The sequence below is a fragment of the Phaenicophaeus curvirostris genome, chromosome 2 (genome assembly GCF_032191515.1).
Source record: "Phaenicophaeus curvirostris isolate KB17595 chromosome 2, BPBGC_Pcur_1.0, whole genome shotgun sequence".
Taxonomy (NCBI): domain Eukaryota; kingdom Metazoa; phylum Chordata; class Aves; order Cuculiformes; family Cuculidae; genus Phaenicophaeus; species Phaenicophaeus curvirostris.
Window position 1 is genome coordinate 22,407,503 of NC_091393.1, and position 19,577 is coordinate 22,427,079.

The 19,577-nt window shown below is 45.0% G+C and overlaps 1 protein-coding gene across 1 annotated transcript in view; it reads left to right on the plus strand.

Annotated features, from left to right (window-relative positions):
• Nucleotides 1-8,779, plus strand: part of GCM1 (glial cells missing transcription factor 1) — an 8,995-nt gene extending 216 nt beyond the window's left edge. Inside the window, 5 exon segments of the mRNA XM_069850942.1 lie at nt 1-2; nt 2,217-2,469; nt 3,408-3,520; nt 4,579-4,707; nt 7,697-8,779. The exon segment at nt 1-2 is cut by the window's left edge and continues 75 nt beyond it. Of these exon segments, the coding sequence (XP_069707043.1) occupies nt 1-2; nt 2,217-2,469; nt 3,408-3,520; nt 4,579-4,707; nt 7,697-8,314 (1,115 nt within the window). The 3' untranslated portion in view covers nt 8,315-8,779.
• Nucleotides 8,780-19,577: the final 10,798 nt, after the last annotated feature.

Here is a 19,577-nt window from a genome sequence, read left to right on the forward strand (position 1 = left end):
AGGTATGTGTCTGTGCCTTAAAAATTTATCCAGTTCTGATCTGTCTTCTCCACTCCACGGCTGATCTTAAATGCTCTCTCAGTCATCTATGCCTCATTGCCTTTGTTCCCCTTGCCACCTTGAGGTATGGGACAGTGTTTTGCTGAAGAGCTAGAATATTTTTTAAAAAATATTAAAATTTCCATGCATTTTCCTTAAACTGATTATTGAAAGAGCTACTGAGACAAAAAGTAGTGTTAATGCAGATTCATTGTCTTTCTAGTCCTCTGATGGATACAGTGCAGAGAAAGCGGGGGAAAACTTATCTCCTGTTGTGGTTGCTCAATTAGAGATGTCCCAGACTTGCTTTTATGCCCTGGGTAGTTGATTTATCAGAAGTGAGCGCAGCACCCACGAGTACCTTGCAGGTCTGGCTGTTCAGCCTCACTGCAGCTCAGGTTCCAGGCAATCAAATTGGCTTTCACATGGAGACAACGCTGCTTTCACAAGCACCTGGGAAAAGCTTGATTCACAGAATCACTAGGTTGGAAAAGACCCACTGGATCATCGAGTCCAACCATTCCTATCAAACACTAAACCACGGCCCTCAGCACCTCAATTTGTGGGGGCAGAGATTTGCTGAGTGGTCTAACAGTGATCTTTCTCTTCTTTGGTCCTTTTCTAGTTCTCTTCTCATCCCTGCTCATCCCTGCTCTCCATTGAAAGCCCACAGCACCTGCACCCCAATGCCAACTCCCTGTCCCTCACCTTAGCATATTTGTGCCAGATTCCTCCTACTAGAGTCCTTCACCACACAGATATTTCATCTCCCAACCCGGTCTTCTTCCCTGATCCCAGCCTCTTCCTTACTACGTCACAGCTCTTTGCCCGAAGCTTCCATGTCCCACCTGCCTCTTCCCTGCCCTCCACCCCAAGGTCACCTTCACCTGCATTTCAGTCTGGCCAATGGTTCCTGGGGGACCACAGGAGCTTTTCTCTTCTTAGTGGATGTTCTTGCTGCTGTAATTGTTCTCAGTGGTGAGATCAGCAATTTCAAGGAAATTCCTGTTAAGTTTTTGTACCACTACAAGACCTTTTCCCTCAAAACCATCAGCATGTATGTTTTTAGAATCATAGAATCACCAAGTTGGAAAAGACTCACCAGATCATTGAGTCCAACCATTCCTATCAAACACTAAACCATGTCCCTCAGTGCCTCGTCCACCCGTCCCTTAAACACCTCCAGGGAAGGTGACTCAACCACCTCCCTGGGCAGCCTGTTCCAGTGCCCAATGACCCTTTCTGTGAAGAATTTTTTTCCTAGCGTTCAGCCTAAACTTCCCCTGGTGGAGCTTGAGGTCATTCCCTCTCGTCCTGTCCCCTGTCCCTTGGGAGAAGAGGCCAGCTCCCTCCTCTCCACAACCTCCTTTCAGGTAGTTGTAGAGAGCAATGAGGTCTCCCCTCAGCCTCCTCTTCTCCAGGCTAAACATGCTTTACAACTTCTTGCATTTTACTGTGTTGACCATACCCACTAAGGGGTTGTGTGGTTGGTCCTTAGTCTTTTTTTTCCACTGAGTTTTATTTTTATTGTTCCTTACAGTGTTGGCTTTGGGGTATTTTAGCTTAGTCTACAGCAATGAAAATAAAACCTCACCAGGATGTTCTTTGTTTTGGACTTCAGAAAAATCACCATGGAAGTCTTTCAGAGCAGTTATGCACAAATGAACCAAAGTCCTGGAGTAAAGACCTACAAATGTGAGCATAGCCTCAGTCTGATTCAGTATTTGACCTTTCTCCAGCGAGTCGAGTCAAATCGAGCCAAGTATTCGGTATAACGCTGCAGTGAATGACTTGAAAGGCCAACCAGGATCTCTGCCATGAGAGCTAACAGAAGTTAGTCAGGCAGTGACTGCTGCCCACAAGGAAAGTATCTGCTTTTACGTCAGGCACTCCCCTTTTTCCTCTACCAGGGAGGCACTGAGTCGGGCCCATAGATGAGCGAAAGCAGCCTCGTGGCCAGGGTTTCCTGATGGCCTGGGGCTCGTGGGGAGGCACTGGGATCTGTGTTTCTTTCTGCCTTCCCTCCACCACTCTCTCCTCCCAACCAGCATCACTTGCCAGGGTGCTGGATTTTCCCAGGCTAGAGGACACCCTGCAGAGAACCAGGTCTGCTGAGCTCCTGCAGGAGCTCTTCTCTTCCCCAGACTAACACACGTCCTGCTTCGGTCTCTCTGCAGCATGTCAGACAAACAGACTGGTTTCAAGAATGGCCAGATGCCTATGTTAAGCACATCTATAGCTCGGAGGATAAAAACGCTCAAAGGCACCACAGCAGCTGGGCAATGAGAAACACCAACAACCACAACTCCCGCATCTTAAAAAAGTCCTGCCTCGGGGTGGTGGTCTGCAGCAACAACTGCTCAACCTTGGATGGGAGGAAGATCTACCTCAGGCCAGCCATATGTGATAAAGCGAGGCAAAAGCAACAGCGTGAGTATGAAGGTGGCTGTTCATAAATGAGCACAGCATAAAAGAAATCAAAGTAGACAATACCGTTTGTATTATCCAACCTTCCCATTGCCGTTTCTTATATCCAAATGCAACTCTTGACTTCGGAACATTTCTTACTGTCGGGAAGGAATTTGTTTGCGTGTTTGTTTGTTTTCTTTTTCTTTTTCTTTTAGTCTCTATTGCTGGTGGACGATAGAGAATGATTCCCAGTCTTCTCAAGCCCATGAGCAAGGGTACTGGGAAAACTTGTGCCATGCAGGCAGCTTCCTTCTGTGCTGTTCCTGCTGAGCTGAGTGTTGGCTTCATTAAAGCCCAAGCCCAAGAGCATCTCAGGGAGAAAATCTTGCAGGAAAGAAGTTGCTCATAAACTATGATGGTTGGAAAATAGGTCTCATGTCACTGGAGCAAGACAATGCAAACAGAGAACATGAGCTGCACGCACATTTTAACAAGACCATTCCAAACAATTGTTGATTACTCAGTAGAGCTAGCGCATACTCTTTTCTGGATCCATGCTGGATGAATGTTGTGGCCAAGGAAAGGTATTATTCAAGCACTTGCTGAGGTCAGAATGATATCCTCTAGAAAAATCAGACAAGAACACATTTGACATTCTGGACACTTCCAAGTTAAAACCAACTAAACTGTCCATGATAATAAATGATAAAATTATAATAAAACTATAATGGAAATAATTTTTGCTAGTTATGTTTATTATTGGATCTGAATAAAGGCAATTACTAGTTTGCTTATGTTGATTTTTGCTTATATTTGAAAGCTTTTTGCGTAGTTTTTCTCAGTGTCATTTCTGAGCCCCAAACCAGAAGCGGCAATTCACCACCAGGGAACAATTTCATCCCATGGGATTCATCTGCTCGATGTTGTATAGAAACTATTTCCCACCATCTTTGCTCCAGGGAAATGCTGCCCAAACTGCAATGGACCTCTGCGGCTCCTTTCCTGCAGAGGCCATGGTGGTTACCCAGTGACCAACTTCTGGAGGCATGAAGGCCAGTTCATATTTTTTCAGGTTGGTATAAAATACATCGCCTTACCTTATGAGAGTTAATTTCATTAAGATTGATTAAGGACATTTTTTTGTTCCAACAAACAAGGGTCGTTGAATATGACAAGGTCAAATGATGGTAAGGAGACAAATCCTCATGATGAGTGGGCAAGGTCCTAAGCAACCTGATCTAATTCTGAAGTTAGCCCTACTTGAGCAGGAGGTTGAGCTGGACCTCCAGAGGCCCCTTCCAACCTAAATTAGTCCATGCTTCTATGATTTTACAACACGTATTTCTCATTTAGGCTCCCAGAAAAACCTGTTGATGTTGAAGCACTTTGCCTTGGGTACATAGGAACCAACAAATCCTCGAAAAATTAGAAATACCACATAATCTCAGCTTCTTCTCCAGGGCAGTTTGCATAGGAATGGTTGGATTTGATGATTCAGTGGGTCTTTTCCAACCTAGTGATTCTATGATAAGAATGATGCTGTCTCGGAGCAGGAAATGATTGTATCTGAGGGTCTGTCTTTGGAAAATGCCAATCTGCACATTATATGCACATTACATATATAATTATACCTGGAACACAGCGTATGCAAGTCTTTAGGTAATGGGCACTGATTTTGGAAGCGGTAATACTAGCTTAGTACCATAACCTCTGAATTGCCTCCTGTTTTCTAGTTGTTCATTTTTGTGCAGGTTAAATTAAACTAATTCTCCATGGAAACTAATGGAAATTAATATCCTGATAAACGTATCCAAAGTGTGAAAAGAACAGAAATGACTACAGGGACTCTGTAGCCTGACCTTGTGGCTTCAGCTGGGGCTCTGTGGGGGAGTTGTTTCTGCACATAAATGTGGTGTGATGTTTTTATGATTTCATAGAATTTCTACCCCATCACACTTCATCTGAGATGTGTTTATTACTTGAGCTTACATTAAATAATTCTTAGTAAATGCAAAACATTAAACCAGGATATACATGTGGTTTTGGCCAGTGCTACAAATCCTGCTCTCGTAAGATTAATAACAAGGTTGCTTCTAATTTTAACATATCACAATTTCGTTCATTCTAAAGTCCAAAGGAGCTCACGACCACCCACGTCCAAAAACAAAACTAGAAGCAGAAGCAAGAAGATCAATCCAAAAAGCACAGACAGCTTTTTCGCAACCATCCTCAAAATTAAAAACAATCTGGGAGATTAAGGTAACTTTTATTATTGATAAATGAAATTGTGGGGTCAGTGATCTGCAGTTCAAGGCATGGTGGAGGATATCTGGACTTTGGGCCAGTAGTTGCCTTTAGAAAAATTTCCTACAAGTTCTCCATTAGTACTTTTCCCTAAATTAGATTATTTATAAAGAAATACAGTAATAAGGTAATTATCTATTTGGTCCAAGCAGTATTGACGTTGATGGAGAATATTAGAATGTTTTAATTGGATTTAACTTACAGTATTGATTGCACCACCGCATGAGAAAATCATAACAAATAAACACTTGAAATCTAGGAAATATTTTTGGCAATAACAGAGCTCAGGAGAAAGATTTATGTATGTGTCAACACACCGTATACTATTTTACTATATATATATAACCATGCCTATATGATGTCCCTATTATATGCCATGTGGTAGCTTGACAAAACAAATTCATTAACAAGGCACATCCAGAAATCCTACTCCTTCTTCCTCCAGTTCCCTAACTCGAGAAAATCCAGTTGTTTCAGTAGCAAGTCTGGATCATTTTATTTACTGACTTAATGCCCATCAGGGAGAGAGATGGCCTCCTACAAGGTAGCTGTCCCCAAGCAGGATTTGGCTACTTGCAGACCCCTATGGGCTGTGAGGACACCCTCAGGTGCACTGTCCTACCCTTGGAGAGACAGTAGGAGGTCATGTTTTCTCCACATTGACGTGTGTCCCAGGATCCTTCACTGATGTGGAGGAGGTGCCAAGGAAAAGCAAAGGCCCCTGACACCTCTGCTCGTCTTCTCTGGGTTTTGCTAGGAATGATAAGGGGAAAGTACATCACCTCTGCCTGGTGTACCCTGCTTGCTCCTCAGGTCTCCGGAAGGGCTTTCGTAGAATCATAGAATCACCAGGTTGGAAAAGACCCACAGGATCATCGAGTCCAACCATTCCTATCAAATACTAAATCATGTCCCTGAGCACCTCGTCCACCCGTGTCTTAAACACCTCCAGGGAAGGTGACTCAACCACCTGCCTGGGCAGCCTCTGCCAGTGCCCAATGACCCTTTCTGTGAAAAAGTTTTTCCTGATGTCCAGCCGGAACCTCCCCTGGTGGAGCTTGAGGCCATTCCCTCTTGTCCTGTCCCCTGTCACTTGGGAGAAGAGGCCAGCACCCTCCTCTCCACAACCTCCTTTCAGGTAGTTGTAGAGAGCAATGAGGTCTCCCCTCAGCCTCCTCTTCTCCAGGCTAAACACCCCCAGCTCTCTCAGCCGTTCCTCATAAGGCCTGTTCTCCAGCCCCCTCACCAGCTTTGTTGCTCTTCTCTGGACTCGCTGCAGAGCCTCAACATCCTTCTTGTGGTGAGGGGCCAAGCACGAGAATGAACAGCAGACCACTATGTAAATCTCTAACAGATATACAAACAAATACTTTCATATAACTGGTTTAATAGTGTTCCCATGAACACCAAAACAGTCCTCATCTAGGAAATGTTCCTGAGCCATGTGGCATTTTTTTCTGTTCTGCTTGAGCCTACTGGTCTAGAACAAGTTCCCTCTAGACATGTCTTTGTTTTTCCCCTCCTACAACATCTTACCAGTGTTTTCACTTCGGATTGTGTGAGAGTAGAAACAGGTGAAAGATGTTATAAATATTTAATTGTAGAGCCTACTCTTCAGCTGATCTGACTCTGTGCAGAGTACCCTCAGCTGGCTTTCCAGGTTATGTCTCTCAGGCTGTTTAACTCATCATATTCTTGTTCTTGCCATGGTCTGATTTGGCACCCAGACTTCACATCGCGGAGTCTTCAAAAAGCCTTTTTAAAAGATTCAGTTTTAATGTACTCACAAGAGACCAGGAAGGAGTATTTTAGAAAAATGTATGAGCCCAGAACAGAGCAAATGGCCTCAAGCTCTGCCAGGGGAGGTTTAGGCTGGATGTTAGGAAAAAATTCTTTACAGAAAGGGTGATTGGGCACTGGCAGAGGCTGCCCAGGGAGGGGGTTGAGTCACCTTCCCTGGAGGTGTTTAAGGGACGGGTGGATGAGGTGCTGAGGGATATGGTTTAGTGTTTGATAGGAACGTTTGGACTTGATGATCCAGTGGGTCTCTTCCAACCTGGTTGTTCTGTGATTCTGTGATTCTGTGAAATGACACCTGGGAGGTTTTCTCTGTGATGTCAGCAGTCTTTAGCTGAAGGTGGGCTGGGTCCTACATCAGGTCTTTGGAATTTCTTCTCATGCTGAGTGGAGAACACCTGAAAGGAGCTTTACCATTCTGGCAATCAGCAAGTCAGAAAATCACTATAATTAAATGGATGCAGAATTACAAAGAAGAGACACCTGTAAGTACTCATCAGAAATGTTAGCACAGAAAGAGCATTCTGAAAGGAATTAAGGTTTGCAAAATTATAATCCAAAAATTAGGGCAATTAAGGAAGTTGTGAAATATCCAGGACAAAAGACACAGAAGTGTAATTCTTGTGTGCTGCCCCCTCCCTAAATGGATTTTCTATTTGTGGGTAGGGGAAACGCAAAGGCAGGAAAACCTCCCGGTTAAAGATAGAAGCAAAGATTCTTGAAAAGACAAAATATAATGTTATTGTAGTGAAAAAAACACTTCAAAACAATTAGTTTAAATATATATATATACACAAATATACTTAGCTTTCACAAACTTCATAGAAGACAATAACTTTTGTAGTGTCAAATGTCTCAGCATAATTTCATGGTCAGGAGCTTTGTCAGCGTATGCTGCCAGTGGCCCCTGAGGGCTGACAATGCAGTGTAAAACAGGATTTGGGTAAAAACTGGTGAACCAGCCCCAGATCCATGATCTGGGAGCCCTGTTTAGTTTGCCCCAAAGCCCACTACCCTACATGGAGGCTCTGCTGTGGTATGCCCTTCCTTACCTGTGTTGCAAGGGTCTCATAGGGGTTGCTATTTTATTTTGTGCTGCTAAACTACACCTCATTTTACTAAACCGTGCCTTGCTTTTTTTCCCAAGTCTCTGACAGGTGGAATGCCAACACAGGAGGCTTTGCCTTTGCTTATTTCCAAGCCAGATGCTTACCTGCAACCTGTTAATTACAGTAGACACTTAGGCAAAAGCTCCCAGGAGAAGATGCTGGGCAGCTGGTCTGGGCAGCCACCACACCATGAGGAGGACGGGAACCCCAGAGCGGTTCCAGCCTGGAGCAGGAGCGTGGCCATCGGGAGGACCCCCAGCTCCGGGAGGCTTTGTAGCGGCCTCACCATCCCTGTGGCCAACCCTCCCCGTGCGGCCCCATCACCCCAGCGCTTTGCACACCCCATCACCCAGCACGTCCTGCCTGTGACAAAGGCTGATCAGAACCCTTCCAGACCTAACACTGGCCCTTTGAGGGGTGAGCTCCATGGTGGGACACCCCCACAAGCCTTCAGCAGCAGCCGCCTCCCTCTACCACCTTACCCTGTGGCGCAGGGAGGCTCCTGCCCCATGGTGAGTGGGGCATACCACCACCACCAACAACAACCCTCCGCGCCTCCAAGCGGGGGTGAAGGAGATGAGGGTGAGGGAGGGCTTGGCACGGGTCTCAACTACTGCAATGATGACATGTTTTTTAACCTGTACCCGTTACGGTGACCAGGTTTATATGCCCTCTCTTCTCCCACCTCTTGCAGCAGTCCTAGTTCTCCATCCCTAGTGCAATGTGTTTGTGAAAGTGCTACCATGCCAGATCCCTCTTCAGCTCCTCTTTTCTGAGGAAGGACTTATGCCAGAGGTCATCTCTGTTCTTTCTTTTTTAACTGTTATCTTTCCCCTCACTATTTTATTGATCTAATAAAAGGTATCAGCTCTTCTTACAGCCTGCCTCACTGCCTTTCTGGTTTGGTAGCATTTCAAACACCCTTGATACTCAGTTTGTTCAAGCCTGCGGGAGTGTGGAAGGTGCAGATGAATGATCTCAATGACCACAGCTGCTGCATGCAATCCTGCACTCTTCCAGCTTCTGCAGGCAGTGATCTAGGCCCTCCACTGCACCAACCCCATGAACACATTGTGTAGCATCATCAAACAATGGTTTGTGTTGGAGGGGACCTTCAAAGATCATCTAATCCACTCCTTCTGTTGTGCACAGAGATACATTCCACTAGATCAAGTTGCTCAAAGCCCCATCCAACCTGACACTGAACACTTCCAAGGATGGGGCATCCACAACTTCTCGAGGAAACTTGTTGCAGTGCCTCACCACTTTAGTTGTAAAAAATGTCTTTCTTATATCCAACCTCTTTCAGCTTAAAACCATTGTCCCTTGTCCTATCATTACAAGCCTTGGTAAAAATCTTTCTCGGTCTTTCTCATAAGCCCCTTTCAAGTTCTGTAAGGCTGCAATAACGTCTCCTGAGAGCCTTCTCTTCTCCAGGCTGAACAACCCCAACTCTTCCAGTCTTTCTTCACAGGAGAGATGATCCATCCCTCTGATCATTTTTGTGGCCTTCCTCTGAACCAACTCCAACAGGTCCGTGTCTTTCCCATGTTGAGGGCTCCAGTGCTGGATGCAGTACTCCAGGTGGGGTCTCACTAGAGCAGAGTAGAGGAGGAAAATCACCTCCTTCAACTTGCTGGCCAAATTTCTTTTGATGCAGTCCAGGATTCGATCAACTATGGGCTGCAAGTGCACACTGCTGGCTCATATCCAGTTTTTTCATCCCAAGTCCTTCTCCATAGGGCTGAATCCTGTTCCATACAGGTAGGTATTCAAAGTGCCTTGTTGCTTCTTCCAGCCGCTTTTCATTTCTTTCATTGCAGACTGCAATGAGTCCTTCAGCATCCTCTCCATACATCACCCCCTTGCATGACCACTTCCATAACATATATTTCAGCAGGAGTTATCTATTCCCTACATTTTTTTAAAAAAAAGTAGGGTGCCAAGTATGAATTTTCTTGCCTGAATTTAGCGGTCAGCTCAGAGACAACCTGGCAAACACTTCTTTATCTTTTCCCATCATTCACATCTGCGTGACTTTCCTGCATGACTAACTTCTGCTGCTCACCAGACCAAGTTCCAGGGGCTGCTGGCCCTCACCCCACAGTGGGAGGCACTGACACACGGTGCTGCTGCCTGCTCTGCAAGGAAGAGCTGAGGGTTGTCATGTCTGGAGCCACATTTCATGGTTGGTTCCTTAAACCACCGCAAAGGTAGAGAGCCTCGGCTCCACGGGCTGCCCAGCTTCGGTCCTAACCATGCCCTGCCTTGCTCCAAGGTGAAATAAAACTTTTATTGGGATAAGTCTGCAAGAACAATATTATGAAACAAGTCGCAATAAAAATTTCACAGTACCTGAGGTTGTGGTGTATCTTATGTCCATCAAGAATGTTCAATCTTCTCATTCATCTTTTTTTTTTTTCTTGCTTGCTTTTGTCTTTTTAGTGTCCCTCTTTTTTAAGAAGACTTTAGAATATATTAATTACTTGGGAAACCACTCTTACTGCGAGGGTGGAGTTCAGAGACATTTATGAGACAAGAACAAATTGTATTTATAGAGTGTTTCAACATGTTTATTGCAATTTGTGAAACAGGAGATGCGTAGAGATTTGGTTTATGTGGAAAAAATCTAAATGTAGATCCAAAAAAAAGACAGTCTGCTGTTGCACATGAAGGTCAGTTCACCAGAGCTGTATTTAGTCTGTGAGATACTCACATATTAATACCAAACTTTGTGTGGTTTAGGATGATTCTTTGGATCAGTAACTCAGAGAAGGAAACTTTGATCAAGGGTAATAACAGCCTAAGGCAGAAATAGGGAAATCAATAGGACCCATAAGTACTTGTGCTTTGGGAGGGCAGCTGCAGGACAAGGGACAGAGAGGTCCCCAGGGGCTCTGTGTCCCTTAGCTGAGATTCCTCCATGAATGCCAACTCCTCAGCCATTGTTCTCACACCTAAGTACCATTAGTTCCCTCAACACCCGCCAACCCCTTCCTCTGTTTTCAAAAACTTCCAGCAAAGGGGATTTGATAACCAATCCCATAAACTGTTCCACAGCTTCAACATCCCAATTCCAATGGTTGGCACTTTTTTTTCTCACGTCTGATTTTCTTTCCTGCAGATCAACCACTTCTTCAAGGCTTTGAAGAGGAGTAGCATCCAGTTCCTGAATTTCACAGGCTTATTCCTACCGAACCTCCCTAATTGCCACCAAACCTGCCTTCCTGCCCCAGAAGCAGGAAGCTTTCTGTTGGTTTTTCTTTAAGCCTGAACAGAAATATTTCCAAGACTAAGCTTGTTTCTGTGAGTACAGCAACTACCTGCCATAGCCGGACCGTGACTTCTGCAACTCCCATGCCCTTAAGGGGTGTCCCAAGGTCTGTAGGAACCCCAGCCCCACATTGATGCAGTGTTTATTGCTCCCAGTATCCAGTTTATTACTCCCAGTTTCCAAGAGGAATACGTTTCAGGCTCAAGGAGGACACATCATTCCTTTTCCAAATGGAGGAAACTAAGACTTAAGGATTTTTCTAAGGTTAAACATAGAAAGGCTTTCCAAACTTAAAAGCTGCCAAGGTCAGCTTGGCCTTTCCATGTTCTTGCATTGACTTCTGTGCTGGCAGCAACTCCCTACGCTTTTGATACAATCAGCAGAGTGAGTCAATACAGCACCAAATTTGTATCCATTTGGTTCAAAATGTGAATCATAGAATCATAGAATCACCAGGTTGGAAGAGACCCACCGGATCATCGAGTCCAACCATTCCTATCAAACACTAAACCATGCCCCTCAGCACCTCATGAAGCTACCATCCTAGCCCTGACCTTCAGAAAAATGATTTCTTGCAACATATTTGGGATATGTGAAAAGAAGCGTATATATGACACCTTATAAGCCTCTCTTAACCATCCTTATTGTGCCCAACTAGGCGGTGATGGGAGCCAGAGGTGAAAGACAGCACGAGATGCTTTATTCTCTGCAATTTTAAGAAAAGACACCGAACACATGTTATTCAGGGCAGCTTCATGAAGAAATACCTATTGATATGTGAGGATTCGCCCGTCAGCAACTCTATAACTTCGTTCTCTGCTTCCAAAAATGGTTTTCTGCAAAGCACAGTAGTAAAATATTAGGAAAGCAGCAGAGATGCAAGGAGGTTGGGATGTGGATGATTATTTTGTTCGGGCTTATCGGTGTTTCAGACAGCTGTAGCTACTGCCAAAGCTTACACAAATACCCCTACATGGTGCGGATGGTCTACACTCGCTGCTTTCCCAAGGTCTTAGCTTGGAAAGCTCTGGACTCAATATTTAAGGGATAACTCTTTGGGAGTAATCCCTGAGCTTGCTCTGAAGCAAGGGTTTTTATATATAAGGGCTCTTCTGAGACCATCAGCAAACCACAGCAATGTTGCTCAGAACGCTACGTTAGCCAGACTCTGTTTTATAGAAACACAGCCTTTAAGGGTTTTTTTGACTCATGCAGAATTTGAAGAAGAAATCTAGACATATAACCCGAAGGACCTATCTTAATAATACAAGGCAGCAGCTGGACACCTCCATTTTTTGATGTGTTTGTCCTCACAATATCCTGGTGAGAAAGGGAAATGCTTCTTTATCAGTCAGACCAATGGGGAGATGAGAAAGGGAAACAGGCGTTTGACCTACATGTCTTCAGCCCTGGGCACAAAACCGTTCCAGCCTTCCTCTCCCTGGGGGACTCTAACTTTGCATGTGAAAAGAATTGCAGGTCACACTGAGCAGATGCTCTACTTGCTCTCGATGGGACTTTTTAAATACAGAGGCTTGTAGTGATGGGGGCAATGGGTATAAACTGGAGAGGGGCAGATTTAGACTAGACATAAGGGGAATTTCTTTGCTATGAGGGTGCTGAGGCCCTGGCACAGGTTGCCCAGTGAAGTTGTGGCTGCCCCATCCCTGGAGGTGTTCAAGGCCAGGTTGGATGGGGCCTTGGGCAGCCTGGTCTGGTGGGAGGTGCCCCTGTTCATGGCAGGGGGGTTGGAACTGGATGGTCTTCAAGATCCCTTCCAACCCAAACAATTCTATGATTCTATGATTCTATGATTCTATGATTCTATGATTCTATGATTCTATGATTCTATGACATGCTGCCCTCTCCGTGACTGTGGCCTCTCCCCTGGCATCTTCAGGCAGCAAGGTGAGCTGGTGGGGTCCCAGCTTTGCACTGGGCTTGGGTAACTACAGCAATGAATAACGGCTGCCGTGTGAACAGCCGTGACTCATCGAATGTCTCTGGGTAGTGCAAACACTGGGTGTCCTGAAAAGCTGTTTGCCGAACGTGCAGATTCCCTCTGCTCAAGTCACAGCAAAGGCAGGAGAAAAGCAAAGAATCATAGAATCACAGAATTACTTGGGAGAAGAGGCCACCTCCCTGCTCTCCACAACCTCCTTTCAGGTAGTTGTAGAGAGCAATGAGGTCTCCCCTCAGCCTCCTCTTCTCCAGGCTAAACACCCCCAGCTCTCTCAGCCGCTCCTCATAAGGCCTGTTCTCCAGTCCCTTCCCCAGCTTTGTTGCTCTTCTCTGGACTCTCTCCAGAGCCTCAACATCCTTCTAGTGGTGAGGGGCCACATGATCTTCAGCCCAGCCAGCAGTGGCCAAGGGCACAGCAGGATCTCCGGAGGCAATCGGTGCAATGAAACACACAAAACTCACCTGCAGAGCATCACCCAGCAGGCTATCGGGCTGCCGGTAACCCGCTCTCTTCTCCTCCTCTTGGCCAATGGGACAACCTACCACCAGGAATGGGCAGAGGGAGGTTTCTCCTTCCAGGTCGAGCGAGCTATGTTCTGGTTTTACTTTTATCTTATAGCTCATTAGGTAATAATGGTAGTACATCTAATTTTAACAGGGAGTTCTGGTGCGATTTGAGAAGCTCCAATTTAACTGAAGTGCTCAGACAAGGCACTCACTGAGTACTTAACTGCAGAGATACTAAAACTCTTGCCAAGCAGCAGCCTCCTCTCATAAGCTTCCAGAAAATGTCCTTCAAAGATATTGTCTCGAGTACAGCTCAACCTTGCTCCCTCCTAGTACTGTGTGGAGACCTTCTTTTAGGAGTGGAGGAGGTTTGCCTGACTTTGTTGAGTTACCACGTTCACTGTTAACTCCTTTACATAGAGCAGTAAGGAAGGAAAGTTTATCTTCAGCTTCCCTGCTGAGTTGTCCTTCTGTGTTCCCTGATCTCACCCGACACCTGGATAAAAACATGTGATTTCTCTTTCCTGTAAAATTAATGCTTTCTCGGAAGGTCCCTCCCACGCACCAAGAGCTTCAGTATTTTAAACTCTCCACAAAGCCCTGTTCCAGTAGGAGGAGAAAACCTCATTATGCAGCAAGAAGCTTAAAGGTTTTTTTTTTAATAAATCCTTTTAGCAACATCAGCGGGTTTTTTAGCCACCCACACCCCCGCAGGCAGCATACGGCTACTCTCCTTCAAGCCTGATCACTCTTTCATCCTAAGAACACAGCGTCCCAGACTCCAGATGACCTCCTCCCTTCCTCCCATCATTGCATAGAGTTGATTTACCTTTGTCCACACTTACTTCTGGAGGTTAATTTCACTTTAAAAAACTCGTTTGGAACTTCTGCCTACTTGACTAAAGCCAGAAATAGTGAAGCTGGGGCTTGGCTTCTTCTGTCACTCTCCCTCATGAATTCTTTGGGGTCTAATAATGGAACAATATAAAATCCTTATTAAAGCACTATAAAGATCACAGGCCTTATGAGCAATGGCTGAGAGAGCTGGGGGTGTTTAGCCTGGAGAAGAGGAGGCTGAGGGGAGACCTCATTGCTCTCTACAACTACCTGAAAGGAGGTTGTGGAGAGGAGGGAGCTGGGCTCTTCTCCCAAGTGACAGGGGACAGGACAAGAGGGAATGGCCCCCAAGCTCCACCAGGGGAGGGTCAGGCTGGACATCAGGAAAAAATTTTTCACTGAATGGGTCATTGGGCACTGGCAGAGGCTGCCCAGGGAGGTGGGTGAGTCACCTTCCCTGGAGGGGTTTAAGGGACGGGTGGACGAGGTGCTCAGGGACATGGTTTAGTGTTTGGTAGGAATGGTTGGACTCGATGATCCGGTGGGTCTCTTCCAACCTGGTTATTCTATGATTCTATGATTTGTGATGATATAAAAACTGAAAATAGACATCATATGACAGGCTTTCTCTCCATCCTATCAGTGTCTCTTTCCAGCCATTGCCTACTTTCATCAGACTCGTCAGAACTTGGTATAATTGAATCTCAGGTCAGTGAGTCCCAACGTCACTGGTGGAAACTGTCAGCCCAACAAGATGACTGATTAATATTTCGTTTTGTTAGGAACTGGTTAAAAAGTGACCTGGCGGCAGCCACAGGGCTGAGGATCCAGTCAGGCTTTGATGTCGATTCACTGGAGGTTGGGGGCAGCACAGGCATATTTGCTGCTGTAGATATTTGTGATTATCCAGTTAAACTATATAACGAGGTCTTGTTTTCATCAAAATAGTCTCTCCACCTCCATGACGACTATAACTTTACCTGCTGTTATCCCATCCTAGTTCTGTTGATGGGAATGCAGATCTATAGCAAGGGAGCAGAAGTCCTGTTTGCCCTTATCCTGGACATGGAGGCTGGATCTGTCTAGGCTCTGCTCTATGGGAACTCGCAACTCCTTCTACTAAGTAATATTTTCTCTTTTCATCTGGCTGAGTTTAAACTTAGTTTAGGTTACAATTGTTCTCTAGCAAACCATCTTCCAGGCCTGATGAGATGCAGAAATGCAATTTTGGCATAAGATGACGAGAAATGCTGTGGTGTTGAAGCTCAGCGATCACCATCTCATCAACAGTCCCCCCATCCTTATTTTTCTTTATTCCTGAGAGCAACAGTAACCACATGCTGAGGATACGCCACATGATTTTGGTCTCATAAAAGTCTCTAGTATAGAGTCCTCCAGGAAGAAAGAAGAAAAACTCGGTTCACCGCGTTGCACGTATCCAGACAAATATTCGTCTTATCATCACATTAATTTTTGTGGTAGTTTTTCAGGTTCTACAGACATTGGTGGTGTTTTATGTGAAACATTTAAAAAGACAAACTTCTGAAAGAGGGAGCAGGTTCCAAACTAAACTGGGAGCAGGTTCCAAACTAAACTGCTGCCAACTGTTTTGTCATGTGCTATGAAAGTTAACCCCCCAAATCTTCCGACTTTATTGACAATGGGGAATGCAGCTGAGCTTAATATCTGTAAGTTTATTTTTCCCAGACTTTACTTTCCGGATCACCCTCTGTCTAGACACTGTCAATTACTAATATGTGTACTCAAGGTGAGTTTAAGGGTACTCAATGTTTTCTTCTCTGTGTGATTAAATTTCCAGTCAGTGCTGAACCAACCCACTACAATCGCGTTTGTCATTTAAGGCAGATGTCACATAATCCAAAACAAATTGAAGACCTTTTCACTGATTTTTAATGAAACCAAAGCACAGGAGCACAGGATGTCATCCAGAGGGACCTGGACAGGCTGGAGAAGTGCGGCTGTGAGAACCTCATGAGGTTCAACAGGGCCAAGTGCAGAATGCCAACTGTATCCAGGGCTGCATCAAAAGAAGCGTGGCCAGCAGGGCAAGGGAGGGGATTCTGCTCTTCTAGTCCTCCCTTGTGAGACCTCAGCTTGGGTATTAGGTCCAGTTTTGGAATCCCCAACATAAGGAGATGGAACTGTTAGAACAGGTCCAGAGGAGGCTACAAATATGATCCGAGGGCTGGAGCATCTCCCACACAAGGACAGGCTGAGAGAGTTGGGATTGTTCAGCCTGGAGAAGAGAAGGCTCCGAGAACTTACAGCGACTTTCTAGTACCTGAAGGGGCTACAGGAAAGCTGAGGATGGACCTTTCCCAAGTCCCAAGGGCAGGCATGGGGTGATAGGACGAGGGGGAATAGCTTTAAATTGGAAGGGGGATTATTTTGATTATGCATTAGCAAGAAATTCTATGTGACGAGGGTGGTGAGGCCCTGGCACGGTTGCCCAGCGAAGCTGTGACTGCCCTATCCCTGGAGACGTTCAAGGCCAGGTTGGATGGGGCCTTGGGCAGCCTGGTCTGGCGAGATGTGTCCCTGCCCATGGCAGGGGGGTTGGAACTGGATGGGCTTTAACTTCCCTTCCAAACCAAACCATTCTATAATTCTATGATTCATTCTGTGATTCTAATTGGAAAATACCTTGAATTTCAAAGGTCCTCTTGAAAAGGCAAGCTCTTTTTATTTTTTTTTGGGGGGGTGGGGGGGAATACCCAAGCAAAACCCCAACAAAGAGTGAGGTGTGGGAAAGATTCAGCTGAAAAGAGATGAGAGTTAACATTGCTTACTATAAAGAGAGTGTGGAAAAGCTTTTGAGGGACAATCAGACTGATGGCACCCATCCCTATATTCATCCACACAGGGAACAGTTTGACTGTGCTGGAAGAAAAGAGCAATTATATTTAGCTTAACTAGTGGCTTCCATTGAGTGGCTTCTAGTGCGGCTGCTGTACATGTGGGTACCGAGCACGGGTCAGCAGTTCCCAGCAGCTGCAAAGCCAGCTCTGCAGGCATCGGTGCAGATGTCAGGTAGCCCAGGACCAAACATTTTCATCCTGCACAAAAACATGAAGCTCTGTATACGTTCTAACCTGCAGCACTGCTGCCCTTGGAGAAGAGGCCAGAACCATCGGGATAGATCAGCTACTAAAAAACTAACCCGAAAGCCCCTCATACATATACTCCAAATGAAAACTGATTGTAACTCAATCCTACTTTCATACCTGTTTATCTGGTTTCCTTTAGCCACTAAATCCATTCCCCCCCACCCCTGAGCTGTCTGCTCTGCCAGGCGTTTTAAAAGCAAAGTCAGCTGTTGGTGCAACCATGGTTCAAGTCTGGAAGCAAGGACACCGGACTTGAGGGAACAGAGAAAAGGGATCTATATGTTGTACTTGTTTTTTCTTCAAATGGGCAGCTGAGCTGATAAAAATTAACGTCCTTATAAACATATCTTAATTGGCCAACCCAGGCTGATAACACGGTGAAGTACTAGACCTAAACCAAATTTCTTAGCAGTGTAGGAAGGAGCTACTGAACTCCTCTTGCAGTGAGTATCTTCTTCAAAATATGAAAAAAATATGCTCCTTTTTGCTTCCCAAAGGTGCAGCAAAGTCTGAGGGAGAAACACATAGAAGGTAAACGCACTCTCAGCTCTCCTCTAGCTGAGGTTCTCCCTTCACATCCACGTTTACCGGCTCTATATTGTTTCTGGGGAGACATTCAGTTTTCCTCATTAAAGCTGTTCTACAACAAATAGATTCATTATCCGTACTGCAGGACAAGATGACCAAAACCCCCCAAAAGCTTGTCTGCCTGGCCCTGGCTAGAGCCAACAGTTTTGCCCCAGCAAACCTGGACTCTGAACAGAAACATTCAGAGCAGGGCAGGGACTGAAATGACGACCACCGCTTTGGGAACACACGCTGCCCAAGTGGCAGTGGTTAAGATGCGCTTCTTTTCACTGCATCATCCTTCATCACATAAGCACGTTCCCACTTTGCATATTGACTGCTTCAGATCCCATTGGAGCCTGTCCTCCTGGTGTGTAGGAAGAAAACTCGCAACTGAAGGCTCCAAAATCCCTTTGAAGAACTGGCCTTTCTATTTATTCCCACTCAGCTGTGTTATCGTGGCTGTCCTACTAGTGCAGAACGCTCGGCAGGCTAAACGTAACGCTGAACTATTGCTTGTTGCATTTTCTCCGCGTTGCCTGGAACGTTCTCAAATTTTAAATAAGCTGTAGGGAAAAAAAAAAAAGTATATTTAGTTAAATCCAAAATAAAGCTTCAAACTGTGGCATGCCACCTAATGGCAGAACAGCAACACTGAGTGTTGGCGTTGGTAAACACACATCAGGAAGCCTCTCTGTTTACTACTAAGCTGCAACAAATTGATACTCTAGGGGAAAAATAGTTTAAGAACTCAATCAAGCAAATTCCTTTGCAAAAATAATTAATAAAAAAGTTTTAACATTGAACCAGGCGGAACTCTTGCAGCACGTTCAGCAATCTCCTACCATTATGGAAGTTGAATTAACGAAATGAAATTTACTGGAGTATCAGTTCAACATGGAAGCATGTAGGGGTCACAGTACTTGTACACATCTTCTCAAGGGAAAATTGATTCATTCAGAAATAAAATGTGTGGATAAAATGCCTTCACATCTTGGCTTTCCACATTAAAGAATATATTAATTAGGCAGGGTTTACTAGTCTGACTTTTCTTAGCTCTGCATCATATCCAGCTATTTCTCATAGACCATTCTGAGGACAAATTAACAAATGTGAAACAGATCTTCAAAAGATGTCAGAGTACCTGTAGCTGCCAAGGTAGGAAGGCTGTCAATCTGAAAAGACACAGGAATATTGTCTTCAGAAGCAGTCATGTTTCATGACATAAGGAAGAATTTCTTCATCGTAAGAGCGTGCCTCACCACCCTCGTCATGAAGAATTTCTTCCCAATGTCTAATCTAAATCTTCTCCCCTTCTCCCTCTAAAATCCAAATTGTTTTGCAAATGTATAGAAGCCCTTTTATTTTTCTCATCTCAGATAGCAGAAAAGACAAATCAGAAAAGCACCTCAGTAGTTCAGCCACTTTAATGGTGACTTACATTCCAAACACACAGGCACACATTCCAGGGGAACTTTCTTGGATTTAAAAAAATCAAAAAGGACTGTATTGTTTTCTTTCTTTAAACAAAAAGCCCTGTGTAAACACCTCGCGTTTTTGACATTCTGAACAGCTTGGCTCACAGTTACCAAGTGAATCAGGGGCTGAACTTCGCAGTTGGAAAGTGTCTGATGCTGCTCCTTT